A 19,801-nucleotide genomic window follows, 5' to 3' on the forward strand; every position below is an offset into this window, starting at 1 on the left:
AGCGAGCCACTGAAGTCAAACCAGCCGTCCCTTCAAAATGAAAGTAAATCTTCGGCCGACAGTGACGTTAATGCTCCGGGTTTAAAATAGTTACATTAACCTTGCTATAACCCAACCATAGCGAAATAATGACCAATTCATATCGTTTTCATTGTATTGAAATTTGCGTGTCATTGTATTTTATTATGGAAATTGACCGGATCTACTGCACTACAACAGCTACGTATCTCAAGCGATACGTAGGACTACACAAAATGGTTCCGTTTCCGGTCCCAGTCAACTCGAGCCAATGACGTCGTTTAAATTTTATATTGTTATTTATATTATTATATTCTACGTCATTGACTCGAGCGCTTGTTCCTTTGAAAGAAATGTTCGCAAAAGAAATAACACAATATCAGGTACCCCGCCCCTCCTGCCCGTCACGGTGCCGCAGCTGGTAAACATGGGGGCAAATGGACTTCTGAACTGTTCTGCAGTCTTCCCCATCTTGAAAACAACCGCGACATTTGAACCAAACTCGAGCAATTAAATGATGTCTGGGGAAACTTGTGCTGGTGCTTTGAGTTTAGTCGATAATTAGTGTGCGAGACAGTTCCAAACAATTTGCCCTGCAAAATTTGGGCTGGGCAGTATTCTAATTTTTTGTAATTTTTAATTTTCGTGGGGAACTGGAAGCGCAAATACAGTCAAAAGAAATGCATTGTGGACCCAAGATAATACAACTTTTTTTAAATTTAATTTTGAAAATAAACTGTTCCATGATGTTTTATTGTATTTTTATTTTTTTTGGATAGGGTATGTCAGGGGCGTGGTCATACCATTGGCACCTGGCGGCAGCCTCCTCGCCTGCACCTCCATCCATCCACCCATTTTCCTAGCCGTTTATCCGGACAAGGGTCGTGGGAGTGCTGGAGCATATCCGGGCTGTCATCAGGCAGGAGGTGGGGTACACCGTGTGTATATTATTGGTTGTCACTATGCCCAGTAGGGGTCTCACCTCTCCAAGGTGTTATCTATGATGTTGTTCTATGAATTTACCTGTGGCAGTCCATAATAGCCACTTGTGGTGTTTACATAATTCACCCGCGGGACCTCGAGTTGGGGTGCGGGGTTCCGCACGGACTGTTTTTGTTGTTGCGATTCCGAAGTAAAAGGTTAACAGAGTTCCCGCCGTTATGCGATTAGTTTGGTGATGTCGAACAATAAAGCAAGTTCTTTTCTTGTGTCCGACACTCCGCCTCCGACTCCTTTTCTCCGGCGCTACACTGTGTCACATGTCCTCGGACTCCAATAAACGCCCATTGCTACAGAAACCTGTGTAAATTCTTACGCACAGACGAGAACCCAGTAGCATTTACACCCTAGACTGGTTGCCAACTAATCGCAGGGTGACAGACAACAGTCACAATCACACCTCGGCAATTTAGAGTGTTCAATTCAAGTTGGATGTTTTTGGAATATGGAAGGAAACCGGAATGCCACACCCACGCAGGCACGGGGAGAAGTAAATTCCACACAGGCAGGGATGGGATTTGAACCCCGGTCCTCAGAACTGTGAGGCAGATGTGCGCTACAGCTGCTCCACCGTGTTGCCTGCCAAGAGTCAAGTCTTGTGTTCCATGTTTTTTTTTTTTTTTTGCCTTGAAGTATCTGACCTCGTTTCATTTTTTTTTTTTTTTTGGGGGGGGGCTCAACTGCTGCCTCCTCGCGTTTTTATACTGTCGTCTTTTTGGACTGCCTCCATGTGTATCACCTCTACCTGGATTAAACTTCCGTCTAAACGAGGTCCTTGCCTTGGTGTCTTACATTTGGGTTTTACCCCGTTGCCTGTTTCCTGACAGGGTGTGTATGTGGCACAGTTAAAGAAGTCTATGCCTCAGAGTTCTGTTGACCGGGGTATTGGGGTTGCTCTCTGGTGAAGTGACACAGTAAAACTGTTCAGGGATAGAAGAGATCCATATCCCCCATTCAATTTGACATAAACAAAAAACAAACAAAAAAAATAGATTTTTACAAATATGCTGAAGAGAATTGTAATTTAAAGTCTGTGAGACAGAAGAATGCGCCTTTCATTGGAGCACAACAGTTACATATGAACATAAAAAAGAAAGCGTGTTATATCCGATTGAGTTTCTCACAGAAAAAAATTGCAGTAACATGTTGGCTATTTGGCTTGTTTGCTTGTTTGACGCTGGAAACGTTAACATTGGCCTGAGGCTAATGGGTAATGTTCTATCGCATCGATTCTAGCGCAACTGTCCAATTGCACACTCCAGCCCAGTTGGTGGGGGTAATGCACCATAAAATAGCTTTGCGTAAAAGACAAGAAGAAGAAGAAAAAGGAGACGCAGAAAAAACAGCTCATCAACTTTACGCAGTTCACTACATTTATTCCACTCTGTATCAAACGTGCTGAATCCTCGTCGCAGTAAGTCTGTCAAAATTTTGCCGAACTAAAACATTTTTAAAATTTGTATTGCCAGGTTGAAATCGTTTCAGTGAACGTTAAAGCCTCTCGAGCTAGCTTAGCCTTGCTAACAAAGGGGACCAGAACTCGATTTTTCTGTCAGATTTGATTTGTGTGAGCTCATCAAACGATATCCTTGGGAAATTTGGGACTTAACCCGTGATTCTTTGGTAGGAAAATGCTTGAATAGTATTAGTTTTATGTATTAAGAAAGGGCCACTTTCAGATTTTACAGCTGTGGCGTCTGCTCAAATGATCGAGTGTGGATCAGAGTAGCCCTGTTATGTATTTACTCGGGAGCAAAACAAGTAAAATCACACACACACACACACACACACATATATATATATATATATATACAGAGAGAGAGAGAGAGTGCAAGATGCTGACAGTCTTGTTGCTTTCAAAAAATGAAACTGAAATTTGTGATGTGAACGATACATTTTCACAATAATCGCTGGAACCCCCCCCCCCGCCCCAGCTAACACCTTTGACAATAAAATGATCAAGCAACTACTAAGTGCCAGAGTCTCACGGACCTGTACCGTTGTTTTGCAATTAAATGCATTGTCCCACTCAATCCTATATTTTTTAATCTTATCTTAATGTTTATTCCTTTCCATTTCTACTCACTGCCTTCATTCCTCCCACCGTCTGTTTTTTTTTTTTTTTTTTTTATAGAAATGGCATTTTTGTGACCTCATTTCCTAAGGTCCAAGGGTCTGTTTTGTTTTTAACACTATTTTAGACCTCACCATTCCCAATAAATCTTCAAAGCATTTGTCTCATTTCAGTGCTTGCAAAAATAAAACATCCTCATTAATCCCATTTATTACTTGATGTACTGGAACCTACATAAGCCTGACTCTCATCTCCAATATACAGTGACGACAGTGATGTACAGTGAGTATTTGAACACCCTGCTAGATTGTAAATTCTCCCACTTAGAAATCATGGAGGGGTCTGAAATTTTCATCGTAGGAGCATGTCCACTGTGAGAGAGATAATCTAAAAAGAAAAATCCTTATAAAATCTTATTTGCAACTGAATCACACAAAAATCATTAAAAAAATCATACATTGTGATTTCTGGATTTTTCTTTTTCGATTATCTCTCTCACAGTGAACATGCACCTACGATGGAAATTTCAGACCCCACCATGATTTCTAAGTGGTAGAACTTGAAAGAGAGCAGGGTTTTCAAAACTTATTTTCTTCACTGTACCTACAATTCATAATTTAGTATTCTACTGTTTCCTCTTGTTGACAGTAATTGCGTCTACCACTTCACTGCTTTGCTAATTTAACCAACGTACTGTTCCAGCTACAATTTTCAAATCTTAATCGCAAAACCAACGACTTCATGTCATGTCTGGCTTTCGCTTACTTTTTGTCGTCCCTCCACCTTAGATCGTAAAGTCTTGATCGTCGTGTGAAAATGTCTGCAAGAAGCACTGCAGAGTACGAGGAGGAACTTTGTGGATTTAAACATGAGAAGGAGCCACAACTCCCTGATGCTGTGTTCATTTTTCAGCCTCAAATAGTGCAATACAAAGCAGGTTGGTTCATATCTCTCACATTTTTAGAAAATGGATTTGAATTTTAATGCAGTGTTACGTTGACTTACGAATGTCTCTAGTCTTGAAAAATTCAGGTGACAAAATGCCATGGAAAAATATTGTCTCTCGTCACAAAGGAAAATTCAGGATACCAAAAGAACAAATAGGCGCTGTATTCGCAGGCCAAAAGACATTCTCAGAGGTCTACCAATCCACGACTACAGTGAAGAAAATAAGTATTTGAATGCCATGATATATTGCAAGTTCTCCCACTTAGAAATCATGGAGGGGTCTGAAATTTTCATCATAAGTGCATGTCCACTATAAGAGAGAAATATTCTAAAAAGTAAAAAAAATCCCAATGTATGATTTTTTTTTCTTTTTTTTTTTTGTGTGTGATACAGCTGCAATTAAGTATTTGAAAACGTGTCTATCAGATAGAATTCTGACCCTCTAAGACCTGTTAATCCACTTTTAAAAGTTCACCCCCACTCAATGTATTATCCTGAATCAGATGCACCTGCGTGAGGTCATTAGCTTCATAAAGACACCTGTCCACCCCATACAATCAGTAAGACTCAAACTTGTAACATGGCCAAGACCAAAGAGCTGTCCAAAGACACCAGACACAAAATTGTACAACTCTACAGGGCTGGAAAGGGGTACGGAGAAATTACCAAGCATCCCCTTGGTCAATGACCTGCAAAGAGCTGGGACCACCGTGTCCAAGGTGACTCTTGGTAATACATTGAGACGTCATGGTTTGAAATCATGCATGGCACGGAAAGTTCCCCTGCTTAAACCAGCACATGTCAAGGCCCGTTTTAAGTTTGCCAATGACCATTTGGATGATACAGAGGAGTCATGGGAGAAAGTTTTGTGGTCAGATGAGACTAAAATGGAACTTTTTTGTTATAATTCCACTAACCGTGTTTGGAGGAAGACGAATGATGAGTCCCATCCCAACAACACCATCCCTACTGTGAAGCATAGGGGTGGTAGCATCATACTTTGGGGGTGTTTTTCTGCACATGGGACAGGATGACTACATTGTATTAAGGAGAGGATGACCGCGGCCATGTATTGTGAGATTTTGGGGAAAAATCTCTTTCCCTCAGTCAGAGCATTGAAGATGGGTTGTGGCTGGGTCTTTCAACATGACAATTGACCCCTCCGTACAGGACACTTAACCACACCTCCTGAAGTGACGTCACACCACGTGCGCCTACGTCAGACAAACAATTAGCAAAAAGGGCGGCGCAGCAAGAGAAGAATAGAGCGAAACTGTCCGATTTACCGGCTGATTTCTCACTCACATTCTTCGCTAACAGTGAAATATCGTTGAAAAGCAGACAGCAGGGCTTCAAGTATTTCAGCGAGGGGTATTTCAATGGTATTTACATGCACATCGACGGAGAAACCATTGATATTCAGGATGTCAGTTTCAGAACAAATTTTGAAGTTCATCTCGATCAAGGGTGTAAAACTCATTTTTGTCATGGGCCAGTTTGTAATTCTAGTTTCCCTCAGAAGGCCGTTGACTAAAACAGTAAAAATCTTTGATCTCCTCATATTTACATATGAAATTTATGAACTAGTTTTGGAATCATAAATCAAGGGTAATGGGTTTCTCAACTATTGTTGTTTGGTAATACATGAACCCTTGCCATATCTCAATTTTATAATTTCTTATATGACAATTGGAAATTTTTTTGGACAGGTTTGAACAAGAATCATGGAAGTTTAAAAACATGATTAACCTTCGCAAGCCATATCAAATCATGTGGCAGGCCAGGTGTGCCCCCCAGGCCTTGAGTTGGACACCTGTGATCTAGATCCAGGTTGAGAATTGACCCCTCCGAACAGGGCACTTAACCACGCCTCCCGAAGTGACGTCACGCCACGTGCGCTGACGTAAGACAAACATTTCGTAAAAAATGGCAAATACAATATAATACATTGTTAACTGAGACAGACGCTATGCTTCTGATTTCATTCAAATCAAGGGTATATTATAGATTCTAAATACAATACATTCTGAACTGAGAGAGACGCCATGCTTCTGATTTCATTCAATCATTCACACGTAGCAATGTTATGCTAGCGAAGCATATCTTTGTGCAAACACAGTCTGGTTAAGCTTCGGCCGCGAGCCAGCAAGAAATCAATACGTTTGTGCAGTCCGATCATCGCTAAATATCGCTCAACAAAGAATAAGTGTGTCAATCGTTCACACGCAGCAGTGTTATGCTAGCGAAGAACTTTGAATTCATTTATACGAGACGTGTATTAAAAATCAAATTTAGGGCATATCTTCGTGCAAACACAGTCTGGTTAAGCTTCTGGCCGCGAGCCAGCATGAAATCAATACGTTTGTGCAGTCCGATCATCGCTAAATATCGCTCAACAAAGAATAAGTGTGTCAATCGTTCACACGTAGTAATGTTATGCTAGCGGAGAACGTCTCATTCATTTATACGAGACGTGTATTAAAAATCAAATTTAGGGCATATCTTCGTGCAAACACAGTCTGGTTAAGCTTCTGGCCGCGAGCCAGCAAGAAATCAATACGTTTGTGCAGTCTGATCATCGCTAAATATCGCTCAACAAAGAATAAGTGTGTCAATCGTTCACACGCAGCAGTGTTATGCTAGCGAAGAACTTCGAATTCATCTATACGAGACATGTATTGAAAATCAAATATAGGGCATACCTTCGTGCAAACATATCTGTTCCGGTTGATATTAGATGGATTTAGTTGATGATGCAGTCTTCCACAAAGTTTGATCCATCGAAGGCATTTTTCGTACTGGGTCTTCGGTTTTGGAAAGGGTACGAATCGAACTCCACCAACTAGCCTTTCAGGATACCTGTCGTCACTATTACAAAGTCCGTGACTTCACCTCTTAACCATATTTTTTGTTAAATAACCCAAATACGTGATAAAACGCTAACAAAACCTATACTGGACCATGCAATGTTGTCTGAGAAAATGGCGGGAGCAAAAACGGGCTTTGGTTTATGCAGATCTCTGGCCTCTGATTGGTCAGTGACGCATATTGCGCAATATCCACGGAGGGGTCAATTCTCTCAACCTGTCTCATCTGTTCTTTGATCTGAAGCGCAAATAACTTTTATGTAAAACAGAAACAAAGGAATGGACTTTTCTGTCCCAATACTTTTGGAGGGGAATATAATCATTTGCTATTTTACAGAAATGCAGCAGTATGCCAGCTTTCCATGACATTGGTACTTTTCTAAAACTGATTTTACTCTTCTTAATCTCATCATTTACTCATCTAGCTCTCCTGATAACGTTATATATGAATGTAAACCACAGTACACATCATTGAAGTCAGAACACGATTGATTTAATGAAACCATGTTTGCTTGTCTTCCAGATCTCACTGAAGATCTTGTGTGGCCGAAACCTGAGCCTCCCCACATCAAAGAGGAACAGGAGGAAGAGTTCCCCCGTGTCAAAGACGAGGAGCCTCAACTCTCTGACGTGAAAGAAGAAGAGGATGATGAATACACCTCCATCAAACGGGAAGAGGAGGCGAAGGAGGATATAGCAAAGTTTCCATTGAATGGTGTCCTTTTGAAGCGTGAAGATGAAAGTCACGAGAACGGAGGAATGGAGCCTCAAAGTAACAGCTCAAGTCAACACATGAAAAGAGTGAGTGATGGAGAAGACCATTGTGGAGGATCACAGGTAGATGGGCTCTTCGCGCCACTATCAAACAGTGACGACACATCACACTCTTTTGATGACGGCGAACAGTCTGGAGGTGAGATGACTTGTCACCCTGACAACAAACGATGGAAATGTTCTCAGTGTGGAAAAACTTTGCATGACGAGAACAATTTGAAACAACACGTGAGAAAACACACTGGTGAGAAACCTTTGGCTTGTTCAGATTGTGGTAAAACATTCTCCGAAAAAGGAAATTTAATCAAGCACAGGATCATACACACTGGAGAGAAGCCTTTTACCTGTTCAGTTTGTAATCAAAGATTTTCAAGGAAGGGAAACTTAAAAACTCACACAAGAACCCACACTGGGGAGAAACCATTTGTCTGCTTAGTTTGTGGTAAAAGATTCTCTGAGAAGGAAGGCTTGAAAAGACACACAAGAACCCACACTGGTGATAAACCTTTTGACTGCTCAGTTTGTGGTCAAAGATTTTCTGTCAAAGGAAGCTTAAAAATCCATGCAAGAATACACAGTGGAGAGAAACCCATTGTTTGCATAGTTTGTGGAAAAAGATTTTCTGAAAAGTGCGCCTTAAAAGTACACACACGAAGGCACACTGGTGATAAACCCTTTTCCTGTTCAGTTTGCGGTCGAAGATTCACTCAAAAGGGAAGCTTAACAATGCACACAAGAACCCACACAGGTGATAAACCTTTTTCCTGCATAATTTGTAATCAAAGATTTGCTGTGAAAGGGAGCTTAAAAAGACACACAGCAACACACACTGGAGAGAAACCTTTTTTCTGCTCCATTTGCCCTCAAAGATTCACTCAGAAGGGAGACTTAAAAATACATACACGAACCCACACTGGTGATAAACCGTTTGCCTGTGCTGTTTGTGACCAAAGATTTGCCCGGAAAGAACACTTGAAAAGACACACGAGAACTCACACCGGAGAGAAACCATTTGTTTGCTCAGTTTGCGGTCAAAGATTCTCTGTGAAGGGGAGCTTAAACAGGCACACGAGAACACACAATGGAAAGAAACCTTTGCCTGTGCCAGTTGTGGACAAAGATTATCTTCTCAGAATGGGCATAAGACATGCAACTGTGCTGGTGAGAATCGCTGTGAGCAAAAAGATTTCAAATTAGTTTAGGTTGGGAGTGCTCAGTGCGTCAATCGGGTCAATCGCAAAGGTAGTGTTGGTCGATTGGATGACCCAATGACATAAAAAGAGAAGCCTATCATCCATCCTGTCACTCGATTGATATACAAATATAATTGATGACATTACTGAATTTTTCTGTCACGCATATGTATATACAACCGCTAAAAGTTAACTGGAGCTGCTAAGTATGTCAGAACTAACAAGCAGGTCAGTGAGTTATCTCCACTTTTTATCCGAGGGTATGAAAATGAATTTGGCGTGGACCTAGAAGAGAAAAGCTTACTACTTATTACTGTATATTTTACCGTTCCACCCTAATGGACCTTTTCGACCTGTGAATCACTCGTACCATACTAGCCAATCAGACAGCCACATTGTATTAACCCTTGGCTTGACCCGCGCCTTTTGTTGTCATGCCCCACAAGCAATGGGGGTTATCAGACGAGTGCGCTTGGAAAAGTTAATATTACGAACAAAATGGTCCTCAGATGCGCTTGGGGAACATGCAATTCTGATGAAAGATATCCAGCTAGGTTACAAGGGGCCCAGTTGATTCATTTTTCCAAACCCTAAAACAGTTGAAGTGTCTACAATGGATTAAGGCTCGTGGAAGAGCGTGCGTACAACTAAATGTAAACAATAACAAACAAGCCTGTATGTCCGAAGGTAAGTGAGGGAGAAGTATCTTCTCTGAGTTTGATCGAATTATTATCAGTGCTTTATACATTGCAGGAGAACAACTTTCAGTTATTTAGTTAGTGTATCACTGACCTGCTAAATGAAGTAATGCGTATATACGCGATGTCATGCAAGAGAAATGTCTATTTGCCCATTTGTATCGCATTGGAGTTTTAAGACAGGGCACTGGGTTCCTTTACGAGCCAAGTCAAATGAATACACCCACTCACTTATAAGACTACAAAGATATTACTCTTTCCAAGTAAAAAGTACTCACCCTGCTTTACATGTGCAGTACGATTCCACCAATTGATCCTATTTGGATTTCAATATGAAGTTTGTGAGGCGTCAAACTTTTTTGCATAGATCAACGTTTCGCTGTAACTCTTGACATTGCGTCTTGCTCCGTTCAAAATCTTAAATTTGTGTACATGTCTTTGCGTGAAATCGTTGAGGCCTCTCTGTAGAACTCTCTTGGACAAGTCTGACGCATTTGGGAAAAAAAATACCCCAATATTATCTGGAATACGTGATAGAGAATCCAGTTCAAATCAGTCGCCATTTTGGAAGATTGTGGGGCATGGCAACTGTAGCTAAGTGGGGCAGAGCTGAAGATCGCCAGTCGGAAAGGTCCGTTGATGATCATTTGGAAGAAACTACACTATGAATTAATGTGTTGTGCAAGACTGAACTGTGTCGGCGGCCCAGAATTTTAGCTCACTATTTGTCTGCGCTCTCAAACCGTAGACATTGTTGTGACCCACTCCCCAAGATAAAAATAAAGGTAGGTCATGAGGTGCTGGTGAAAATTAGATCTTGGGGCAAAAAAAAAAATGTTTAGGCAACCCTAGTTTAGGTAAGAATATATTTAAGTTTTCATTTATAGGCTAAGGGTAAGGCCATGTTTTTTTGTTTTTTTTAAGCCTATGCTGATTTTAACCCACCAAATCCCCACCATTACAACCTAAAAAAAAATCCTTCAAAGCATTAAATAACTACAGATTGAAATTTCATTAATGAAAAATAAAATAATCTTTAAACATAAATCAATCCGTACAATGTTTTCCCTGCAATCTAACACAAAATAAGATTAATGCAATTTCTTGTTCATGCCATCATATATATTTTTTCCTTGACTTTTTAACATAAGTTACGCACATGTTTTCTGTTTTTTGTATTGCTGTTATATTGTATTATATTAGTTATATTATGCTTTATATTTTTTGATATGTAGGAATTACCTTTTCATTTTTTTGGTGGGGGGAGTTATAGTTTGAAAAGAATTTGTTCTCGATAATACCTTTTTATCTCGACCATAATATCAAAACTGTATTTTATTTTGAAGTGTTTTGCAATATGTAGTTTCTTTCTTAGCATTAATCAACAGGATGTTTATTTTTTTTAATTGAAATTCCTGAGCTGTTGAAGAATTTCTTTTGCTTCTTGACAACTAATATGGACAGTTATTAAATTCATTAGCTACATCTAAAAAAGTTCTTTTTACTTTTAGAAAATATTCTGAGTGTTTTTCTTTTTTGGGGGGAACATTTTTTAATCGTATTTTAATACTCTCCAGTTTGTGTGTTGCTTGTTTTGCTCCTTTAGTTTGCTATAGAATATTCTTTACTAGTTCTTATAATATTGGGTCATTTAATTGGGTAAAGTTTTGTCCTTCTTTTGAACAAATGTTGTCCTTTTATATTTTGTGTGCTTTTTGCTCTGCATGAATATTTTCTGTTTTTTTTTTTTTATTTTATGGCCAATGTTTCTTATATGACATTACTACTGACAAATACATTATGCTTAAATCAGATGATGAAATTTTATCCCCGATATTCGTCTGATTTAGTAACTGGGGCATTTCTATGGGCTATATGGCAACTGATGTATTTACCACGTCAACATATTTCTCACTAAATATAGAGCTCGTGCACCTGTCATAAAATCACGTGACTCTCCATATTGCCGGTCAAACAAAGCATTGTTGCAAATTAATTCCGTTGAGACATAACAAAAATATGTCTTCTGGCACGGCATCCAGAGTTTTGCCCAATACCGTTAGACATTTAGAAGGTGATCATAAATGAAACTACGTGAAAAAATTAGAGACACTTTGCATAGGGGACCCATATTTAATGCCGAAGTGGACATTTTCACCAATAAGAAATTGGACCGTTAACCCACTTCCGCTTGTCTTGGATAACTGGATCTACACATGTATCTGGTGAGTAAGTTGTTAAGATTTACACGGAAGAGTTTGAAAGCATGGAAAAGTCTGGATGAATACAAATACTTGGTTGGTGGATCTGTTCTCAATCAGGACTAAATCTCACATAGTGACGGGTTGACGGGTCGTGAACACGAAAGCGTTCAACCACGCGTTAACCTTTGCCGGAATCCATCGACCTTTTCAGCTAATATCAAATACAAATACCAATATTTAAATCAATGACCCCTGGTTTTACACAAACTCACATTCATTAACTATGATTGGAAAAAAAAAAAGACGGATTGACGGCTTGTGAACATGGAAGCGTCTTCGGCTACATGTTAACCTTTGCCTAAATCCATTTGATTTTTCAGCTAATATTCAATACAAATACCAATATTTAAATAAATGACCCCTGGTTTTACACAAACTCGCATTCATTAACTATGATTGGGGGGGAAAATTAGGAAAGGGAGTCATCTCTTCTGTACATTGAAGCGATTGTGGCAACACTTAACCTCTGTAAACCTCTGCAACAGTTTTTTTTTTTTTTTTTTTTAATTCACATTGTTCTCAAATGAGCCAACTTGACATTCTAAATACTACTTGGTAATTTGAGATTGAGAAGAATAATTCCTACCTGAAATGAAGCAATCGCTACACAGGCATGTGTGTATTTTGGTTGAGCACCATCCATCATGTTTAATTGAAGAAAATCAAATGATCTTTTCTGGTCTTTTCAGGTGGTATGCTATAGAGTGATCTCTTTGAATATCTGTCTTGTCTGTTGTAACAACCAACAGCACAACAAGTCTCGGTCATTGTGAATATGTTCCTCCGATACAATGTCGAGCAGCTCTGTTTGACCGGCAATATGGCGCCGTGAAAATGGTGACATCACGTGCCAGAGCTTTATCGCTATCATTGCAATATAGCGTTTCTTACCAAGAAAGAAAGAAATACCAGCTGGTGTGTTTAAAACTTTCCTCATCACTTTAAATTATTAAATAGATTAAAAATTCTGATTAATTTCTCTTTTTGTACTTGGTTTGAATGTCTGGATTACTTTGGACGTTCCCATCATCCAGTAAAATTGTCATGTCAGTAGTACTTGTGAAATGTATTTGAGAAAAATGTTTTTCAGTGCCTGTGATTGGCTGGCAACCAGTTGAAGGTGTTCCACGGCCAGCACTCCCGCAACCCTCGTGAGGATAATTGACTCAGAAAATGGATGGATTTTAAATACTTGTCATCTCCTGTATGTAACAGCAGGAACTGGATTTGAATTGTATTCAAAAAGTGAATTTGAAAATAGTTTTTTTAATTTGAAACATTGGTTTGAAAATCTGAATCGCATAATTTGAATTTGAATCCATTCGTTTGAACCTTGAAGAGTTGGCACTCTTACCCTGCCACCCAAGACCAGAATCCTGTACCGTATTAATAAACTTATTCCCACACTCTCCAATGCGTGTCTGTTTTTCCTTGGGAAAAAGGTAACCAATTTTAAAAAATAAATAAATCACCTGTTGCAATTTGATCCTTTTTTTTTTTTTTTTAATGTCAGGAGATCATTAAAGTCCACAATTCCAGGCTGTTTCTCTCCTTGAAACCAAACCTTACACCCATCAGTTTCAGGGAGAATGAGCACCTCCCCCCTTGCAGCCCTCTAAAGTTACCGCACTGGTGTCAAACTCAAGGCCCAGGAGCCGGATCCAGGCCGGTCACATGATTTTATGTGGCCTACAAAGGCAAATCATCTGTGTCAACTTCCATAATTCTTGTGGAAACCTATGCCAAATTGTCAAATATAAATGAGATATTGGTAGCATTTTTGTGTTCCCAAACGTCATCTTTTTCTGTCCAAGCCTTTCTCGTGCATATTCTTCTCGAACACCCAGTGTCAGCATGTCTTCCCACGCAACATCCATCAACCTTTTCTTTGGTCTTCCTCTCACTCTTTTGCCTGTCAGCTCCATCCTCAGCACCCTTGTACCAATTACTATACTAATACTCATTCTCTCATCTCTGAACATGTCCAAACCATCGAAGTCTGCTCTCTCTAACCTTGTCTCCAAAATATCCAACTTTGTCTGTCCCTCTAAGGAGCTTGTTTCTAAACCTAGCCAACCTTTTCATTCCGACCAAGAACCTCAGCATCTTCATTTCTGCTACCTCCAGTTCTGCTTACTGTTGTTTCTTCAGTGCCACTGTCTCTAATCAGTGCATCATGGCCGGCTTCACCACTGTTTTATAAGTTTTGCCCTTCATCCTAGCGGAGACTCTTCTGTCGTATAGAACACCAGACACCTTCCGTCAACTGTTCCACCCCGCTTGGACCCGTTTCTAAACCTGCTATGGCCCACATTCACAGTCCAAGCAATCATCACTAACTGAATGGGGAAGACAAAAATTTGTACGTCATCAATCACTTACTCTTAAAGGTCAAGTGTCATCCATATAAATGTTGTAAAATACATATTGTAATGAAAAATACATGTAACATTATTCACTTCAGTGTCGATACGAAAAAATAAATATGAGCGGAGAGCGTGTCATCTATGCGCAATGTTGTGGAACTGTCATTCGACATCCAAGTGGTCGCCAAATTGGCCACATCTCCTGTCCGTGATGTCAGCCCGGACATTCGCTATGGAAAACACACTGTGGCCCCTACTGACATGGAAGCGCTTTTCGAAGAAGAGAACATCTCAAAACTGAGAGAAGTTACCGGGGCAATATTAACCCACTGTTTCGCACCATATTTAAATGATATGCGATCACGGCCAAACCACCTCCCCGTCCGATCCACTTCCGCAATGGAGATGAGCCACCCCGGCCGACAGCGGCTGGCTCCACAACGCCAGGAAGGCCGAGCCTACTGGCTCAGCATTGTCGACAAGGCTGACCCAGCCGCTAGCCTTGTCGGCCGGGGTGTCTCATTTTCAGCGCCGAGGCGGCTTATCATGGTGCCGAGTCGGGCTGCTTTACAGCGGTGTTGTCGCACGCAATTTTTACGATCGTTAGCCATTGCCAGCAGCGTTGTTCATAGCTGCCGTCCGCGGCATTGTTCTTAACCGCCGCCGTCCACGATGAACAACACCGCCAAGCCAGGCCGATTTACAGCATTGTCGTTGTACGCGGCTGAGTGGGCCATTGCCGGCGACGTTGTTCATAGCCCGTGTCCGACGCAGCAGCCTTCGCCGGAGAGCCGATGCGGCAGCCGTCCGATGCGCACATCAACACGTTTAACAACCTTGTCATACGTACGCGGATCTTTTGATACGTTATGAGAAACTGAGTACGTGGTCTGCCCCAAACTATTTTTTTTTAGTAGCTGTTTACACACCTACCTGTCGTTTGGGACACTCGAAGCTCCAGTCCTTTGCACCTGTGCAATCAATTTTTCACGACGAACTGGGTCTCTTAAAAACTTAGGAAGGGGAAATCCATCCTCCCGAGTGTTCAAGCAATATCTATTCACCAATGCAAGGACCTGTCATTTTGGCTAACACGAAGGAACGAGCTACCTTCCCGCGGGTAAAACTAATAGAAAAAAAACGAGTCCACTGGAGGGTGCTCCTCCCCCATATGTCACTTCCTGCTTCTTCTCATAAACAAATCCTTCGAGAGGATTTTCATGGTGGGAGTTACAAAAAGCCATATAAGTCAAAATCATGTTTTGTGGTGGAAAAAAACGGGATGGGTCCATACTGGCTCCCGTTTCTTCATTAATAATTAATCATCCGTTTCATGACACTTGACCTTTAAGCTATGTCCATTGTATAAGTGTTGCTGGACAATGTAGCCTCCACTTCAGCGCAAAGCTCAAGATAGCTACTGTAAGTTGATGGCAGCTCTACAGTTGTGGCAGATGTATGGGCAATTGCCCATCGTGCTAACCCTTCCAAAGAGTTGAAAGTCACTTGAATTTCTTTTACACAGATAACATCTTACCCAGTCAGAAATCCCATGAACGTCCGGATACTTATGTCATCCGATCCCCACATGTACTGATGTAAACATTGCAAACTTTGGTTCTCTGCTGCATTAGCTGGAAAAGCTGTCCTGATCTTAATCACCTTTTGTGTTGTTGGTTTAAAGTCCTCATACAGCTTTTTCATAACCTCTACATTGGGGGAAATCGTTCTGAGTGTTGGTCCTGCAACTTCTGCATTATTATCCAATGCATATTTTGGATGCTGGATGATTTGCTTGTGGGAAACCTGGATAAGGACAGCTCTCAAGTTATCTTGTCCTGGTACTATTCTTACTCCCATGCGACCCATAAGACCAAGAAACACTTCCATCATCATCACCAGTAACAGCTTCTTGCAAAGCAGTGGACAATAGATGACATTCAGATTGACTACATACAGATTAAATACATCAGGGAGTCAAACAGTAAATCAGGTGAAACAGAGTGTTCACCAACTATGGCTGCTGTATATGCTTGTGCAATCTGAAATGGAAAATACCCATGGTCATTCAGTCCGTTGGCCAATATCCTGGCAACCGATTTTCATTCTTCCTCTTGCCGTTTTGGGGAGAGTGAGGGCACCTTCTGCTGCACAGTCTAGTAATTCTGTCCAGAAGACAGTGTATACATCTCCAGAGACACTGTCAGCATCTGCCCCCATTTCATCATTGAAGCTATGAATTTCTTGAAAATAATGTGCAATTTTTTCCAAAATTATTTTCAAAAGGTCAATAGACCACATTATATTTAGGTATGGATGAAAAATACACAATACAATCACATTATATAGTCATATACAGGTACATAGAGTGGTTAAAAAGAAGGTATACATGTAAATTTTGATATGATATTTGATGTCTTATGTTACACATTTATATGTATTACAGTAATGTGCGTCACCAACCTGAAGTCTGACCTCCAAGGGGGAGCTTTGGATTTTACGATCGTTAGCGTAGCATATTTGTTGCTACTGCACCAAACATTAGAAACAACTGCCCGTGAGTTTGTTTCAACTTAAACGAAGACTATAATATGTCAACTACAAGGGCTAGTTGTGCAGCTGGTTTTTAAAGAAATGGGTCATCTATGGAAGTAGATTAGTGCCACCAGGATGCCGCAGAAAACCGGATTTGAATTTGAAATGTAGAGTGATCACATTTTCAATGGTTGCTACAATTTGCTGCCTGAAAATCTACCGGCTACAATTTGCTGTCTGAAATTCATGAGTTGCTACAATTCAGCATGGAGAAGGCAGGATTACTTCAGGTCACAGACATGAGCAAAGGATGTCAGAACTACGATGGCTGTAAAGTGCAAAACACTACAACAAAAGCGAAAACACTTAAACAAAAGCCGAAACACCAAAACAAAAGCCAAGGGAGGATCCTTATTCAGACGTTCTCGGCAACGTTACAGTTCAGGAAGTATATTGTTTTCCGCTACGCAACATCCATCAACACACCATTCCACGTTACTGGACAGGAAGTGACGCGAAGGCGTGCTGTACCCAGAAATATTGTTTCCCAATCGATACAACGCCAATTTATGTCCATTCTTCTGCCATCATCTCATCCACTTGGCGCGTTTTTGCCATACATGTGGGGGATCTTGAGTGTTTGAATGTTGCAGAACTAACAAGAGGACAGAACGCACACGAAACTCATCTGGATCATGCTGAGCAAGGTGAGTACTGTTTGTACCTGTACAGCCATGCAATTTATTTAGATGCAAAATTTGTAGTGGCTCCCAACTTTCTGAATTTTTCAAACGGAATTCTCATTTGTTCCAGGAGAAATTCCTTGCATATTATACTCGAAGCTCGAAGTCAATGGAATGGTCAAAGGCAAACGAAAATGTAACTTTGGACCAAAAGCAACCAAAAGATTTCAGGCTATGGGAAAAAAAAAAAGTCCAGGTAAAGAGTAATACAGTACTGTTTAATGGTTAATCGACTTAATACCTCTAGTTTCTTCTCTAGACTTACATTTATTGTTATTAACATAGAGGTTTTTTAATTGGTTTTGATGTAATTTATGGTAGTTTTGTCATGATCACAAAATATTGGGAGAGAGTACACAGACGTATGGCTCATTATATTGTTTTGTTCCACATTTAAAAATAATTTCAACTTTTTTTCCAAATAAACATTGGGTTGATGATTCCACAAGGAAATGTATTAAAGCCATTAAAGCCCAAGTATCATCCCTTTAACATTCTAAAACAGATATTGTAATGAAAAATACATATAACATTATTCACTTCAATGTCTATACAAAAAAATAAATGTGGGTGCTGTGTGTCTTTGTGCACAATGAATAGTGTTCTAACAGCAGAATCATCAACACTCACTGTTCTCCTGATTTAGAGGTCCTTGCGGTCTCTTGCAGACCCTTTTATCTACCGAGGGAGCTAACGATAGTCATTGTCGTAGCTGTCTATATCCCACCGGACGCTATTGTTAGCGCAGCAGTTAGCCGTCTGCTCATGACTGTAAACAAACAGCAGCTCGCCCACCGCAATAAAGTATTGATTATTGCTGGGTACTTCAACCAAGCGTGTTTAAAGACTGTTTTACACAAATTTGTCCAGTATGTGACGAGTCCCACCAGAGGAGACAAAATCCTGAACCATGTTTACTCTAATGTTAAACACGCATAAAGGGCTTCCCCCCTCCTGCATCCTGCTGGATCCGACCATGTCTGCGTCACCATCACGCCCATATACATCCCCTTACGTAAACAAATAAGGCCTCAAACAAAGACAATTACAACATGGCCTGAGAATGCACTGTCTCAACTCCAGGACTGTTCTTCATGCACTGTTTGGGAATCATTTGAACACCAGAACCTCCAGGAACACACAGATACTGTTCTGTCTTACATCAAAAACTATATAGACACTGTGACTGTAAATAGACGGATCCGGGTTTTCCCCAACCAAGGCACTCCTGAGACACTACAACGCCGGCTTCAGGTCAGGGGACAAGGCAAAGTGGAGTGCCACTAGAGCCAACTTAAAGAGGGGCATCAGAGTGGCCAAGGTGGCCTACAAAAGAAATATCGTAAAGTGCTTCACAGAAAACAACTCAAAAAATGTGGGAGTGGTAACAACACATCACAAACTACAACAGTAAAAACAAGATGTGTGCCGGAAACACGGCTGGCAGAGAATCTAAACCATTTATTTGCCCGTTTTGAGATGGACAGCTCAAACCCAGGCTTATCACAATCAGATTCAAGGACAGCTTTTTCCCCATTCTACATTTGTTACAACTGTTCTACATCTGGTACTGGAAGCCTGTATTACAGCTGTCATGTAGCATAAGGAAATCAAGAGATTTTGCAGTGAAATGTCTTACCCAGTGCAAGGAAAATTGGTTTGATTTGAAGATCAACAATCCTCCAAAAAGAAAATAAAGCACATGAAAGAGCACACGGGAATTTTTGGAAAGGGGAAAACAAATTACAAAATGGGCATCGAACAGTCCTGACCTCAATACAATTCAAAATCTTTGGGGTGGGGAGTTGCAAATGCACACAAAAATACATGTGTGTGCACATTAAAATTGTTAAATTACATACGTGGGAAGCCCAATAAAAAGATCCTTATATATTTGTAGTTAATTTCCATTTATTTTTTAAGGTATAGAAAGGAAAAGAAAAAAATAGAAACCATGACTTTAACTCTATTTTAAACTCACAACTGAGAAATTTCTTGAGTCTAAAATACAGTGAAGAAAATGAGTATTTGAACACCCTGCTATATTGCAAGTTCTCCCACTTAGAAATCATGGAGGGGTCTGAAATTTTCATCGTAGTGCATGTACACTGTGAGAGAGATAATCTAAATGGAAAAATCCAGAAATCACAATGTATGATTTTTTTCATGATTTATTTGTGTAATACAGCTGCAAATAAGTATTTGAACAGCTGAGAAAAACAATGTTAATATTTGGTACAGAAGCCTTTGTTTGCAATTACAAAGGTCAAACGTTTCCTGTAGTTGTTCACCAGGTTTACACACACTGCAGGAGGGATTTTG

The 19,801-nt window shown here is 40.3% G+C and overlaps 1 protein-coding gene across 2 annotated transcripts; it reads left to right on the top strand.

The window, feature by feature from the left end:
- The first annotated feature begins 2,282 nt into the window (after positions 1 to 2,282).
- Positions 2,283 to 13,234, top strand: LOC133493204 (zinc finger protein OZF-like). Of its 2 annotated transcripts, XM_061806285.1 has the most exons (4): positions 2,283 to 2,431; positions 3,880 to 4,028; positions 7,430 to 8,428; positions 12,926 to 13,234. In XM_061806285.1, exons 2-4 carry the CDS (start codon positions 3,908 to 3,910, stop codon positions 12,988 to 12,990), a joined length of 1,185 nt encoding a protein of 394 aa, XP_061662269.1. In that variant the 5' UTR covers positions 2,283 to 2,431; positions 3,880 to 3,907; the 3' UTR covers positions 12,991 to 13,234. The 2 variants fall into 2 exon arrangements, with proteins under 2 accessions (XP_061662269.1, XP_061662268.1); XM_061806284.1 differs by having other exon boundaries at positions 7,430 to 13,234.
- Positions 13,235 to 19,801: the final 6,567 nt, after the last annotated feature.

Source organism: Syngnathoides biaculeatus, chromosome 20 (assembly GCF_019802595.1).
Source record: "Syngnathoides biaculeatus isolate LvHL_M chromosome 20, ASM1980259v1, whole genome shotgun sequence".
In the NCBI taxonomy this organism is placed as follows: domain Eukaryota; kingdom Metazoa; phylum Chordata; class Actinopteri; order Syngnathiformes; family Syngnathidae; genus Syngnathoides; species Syngnathoides biaculeatus.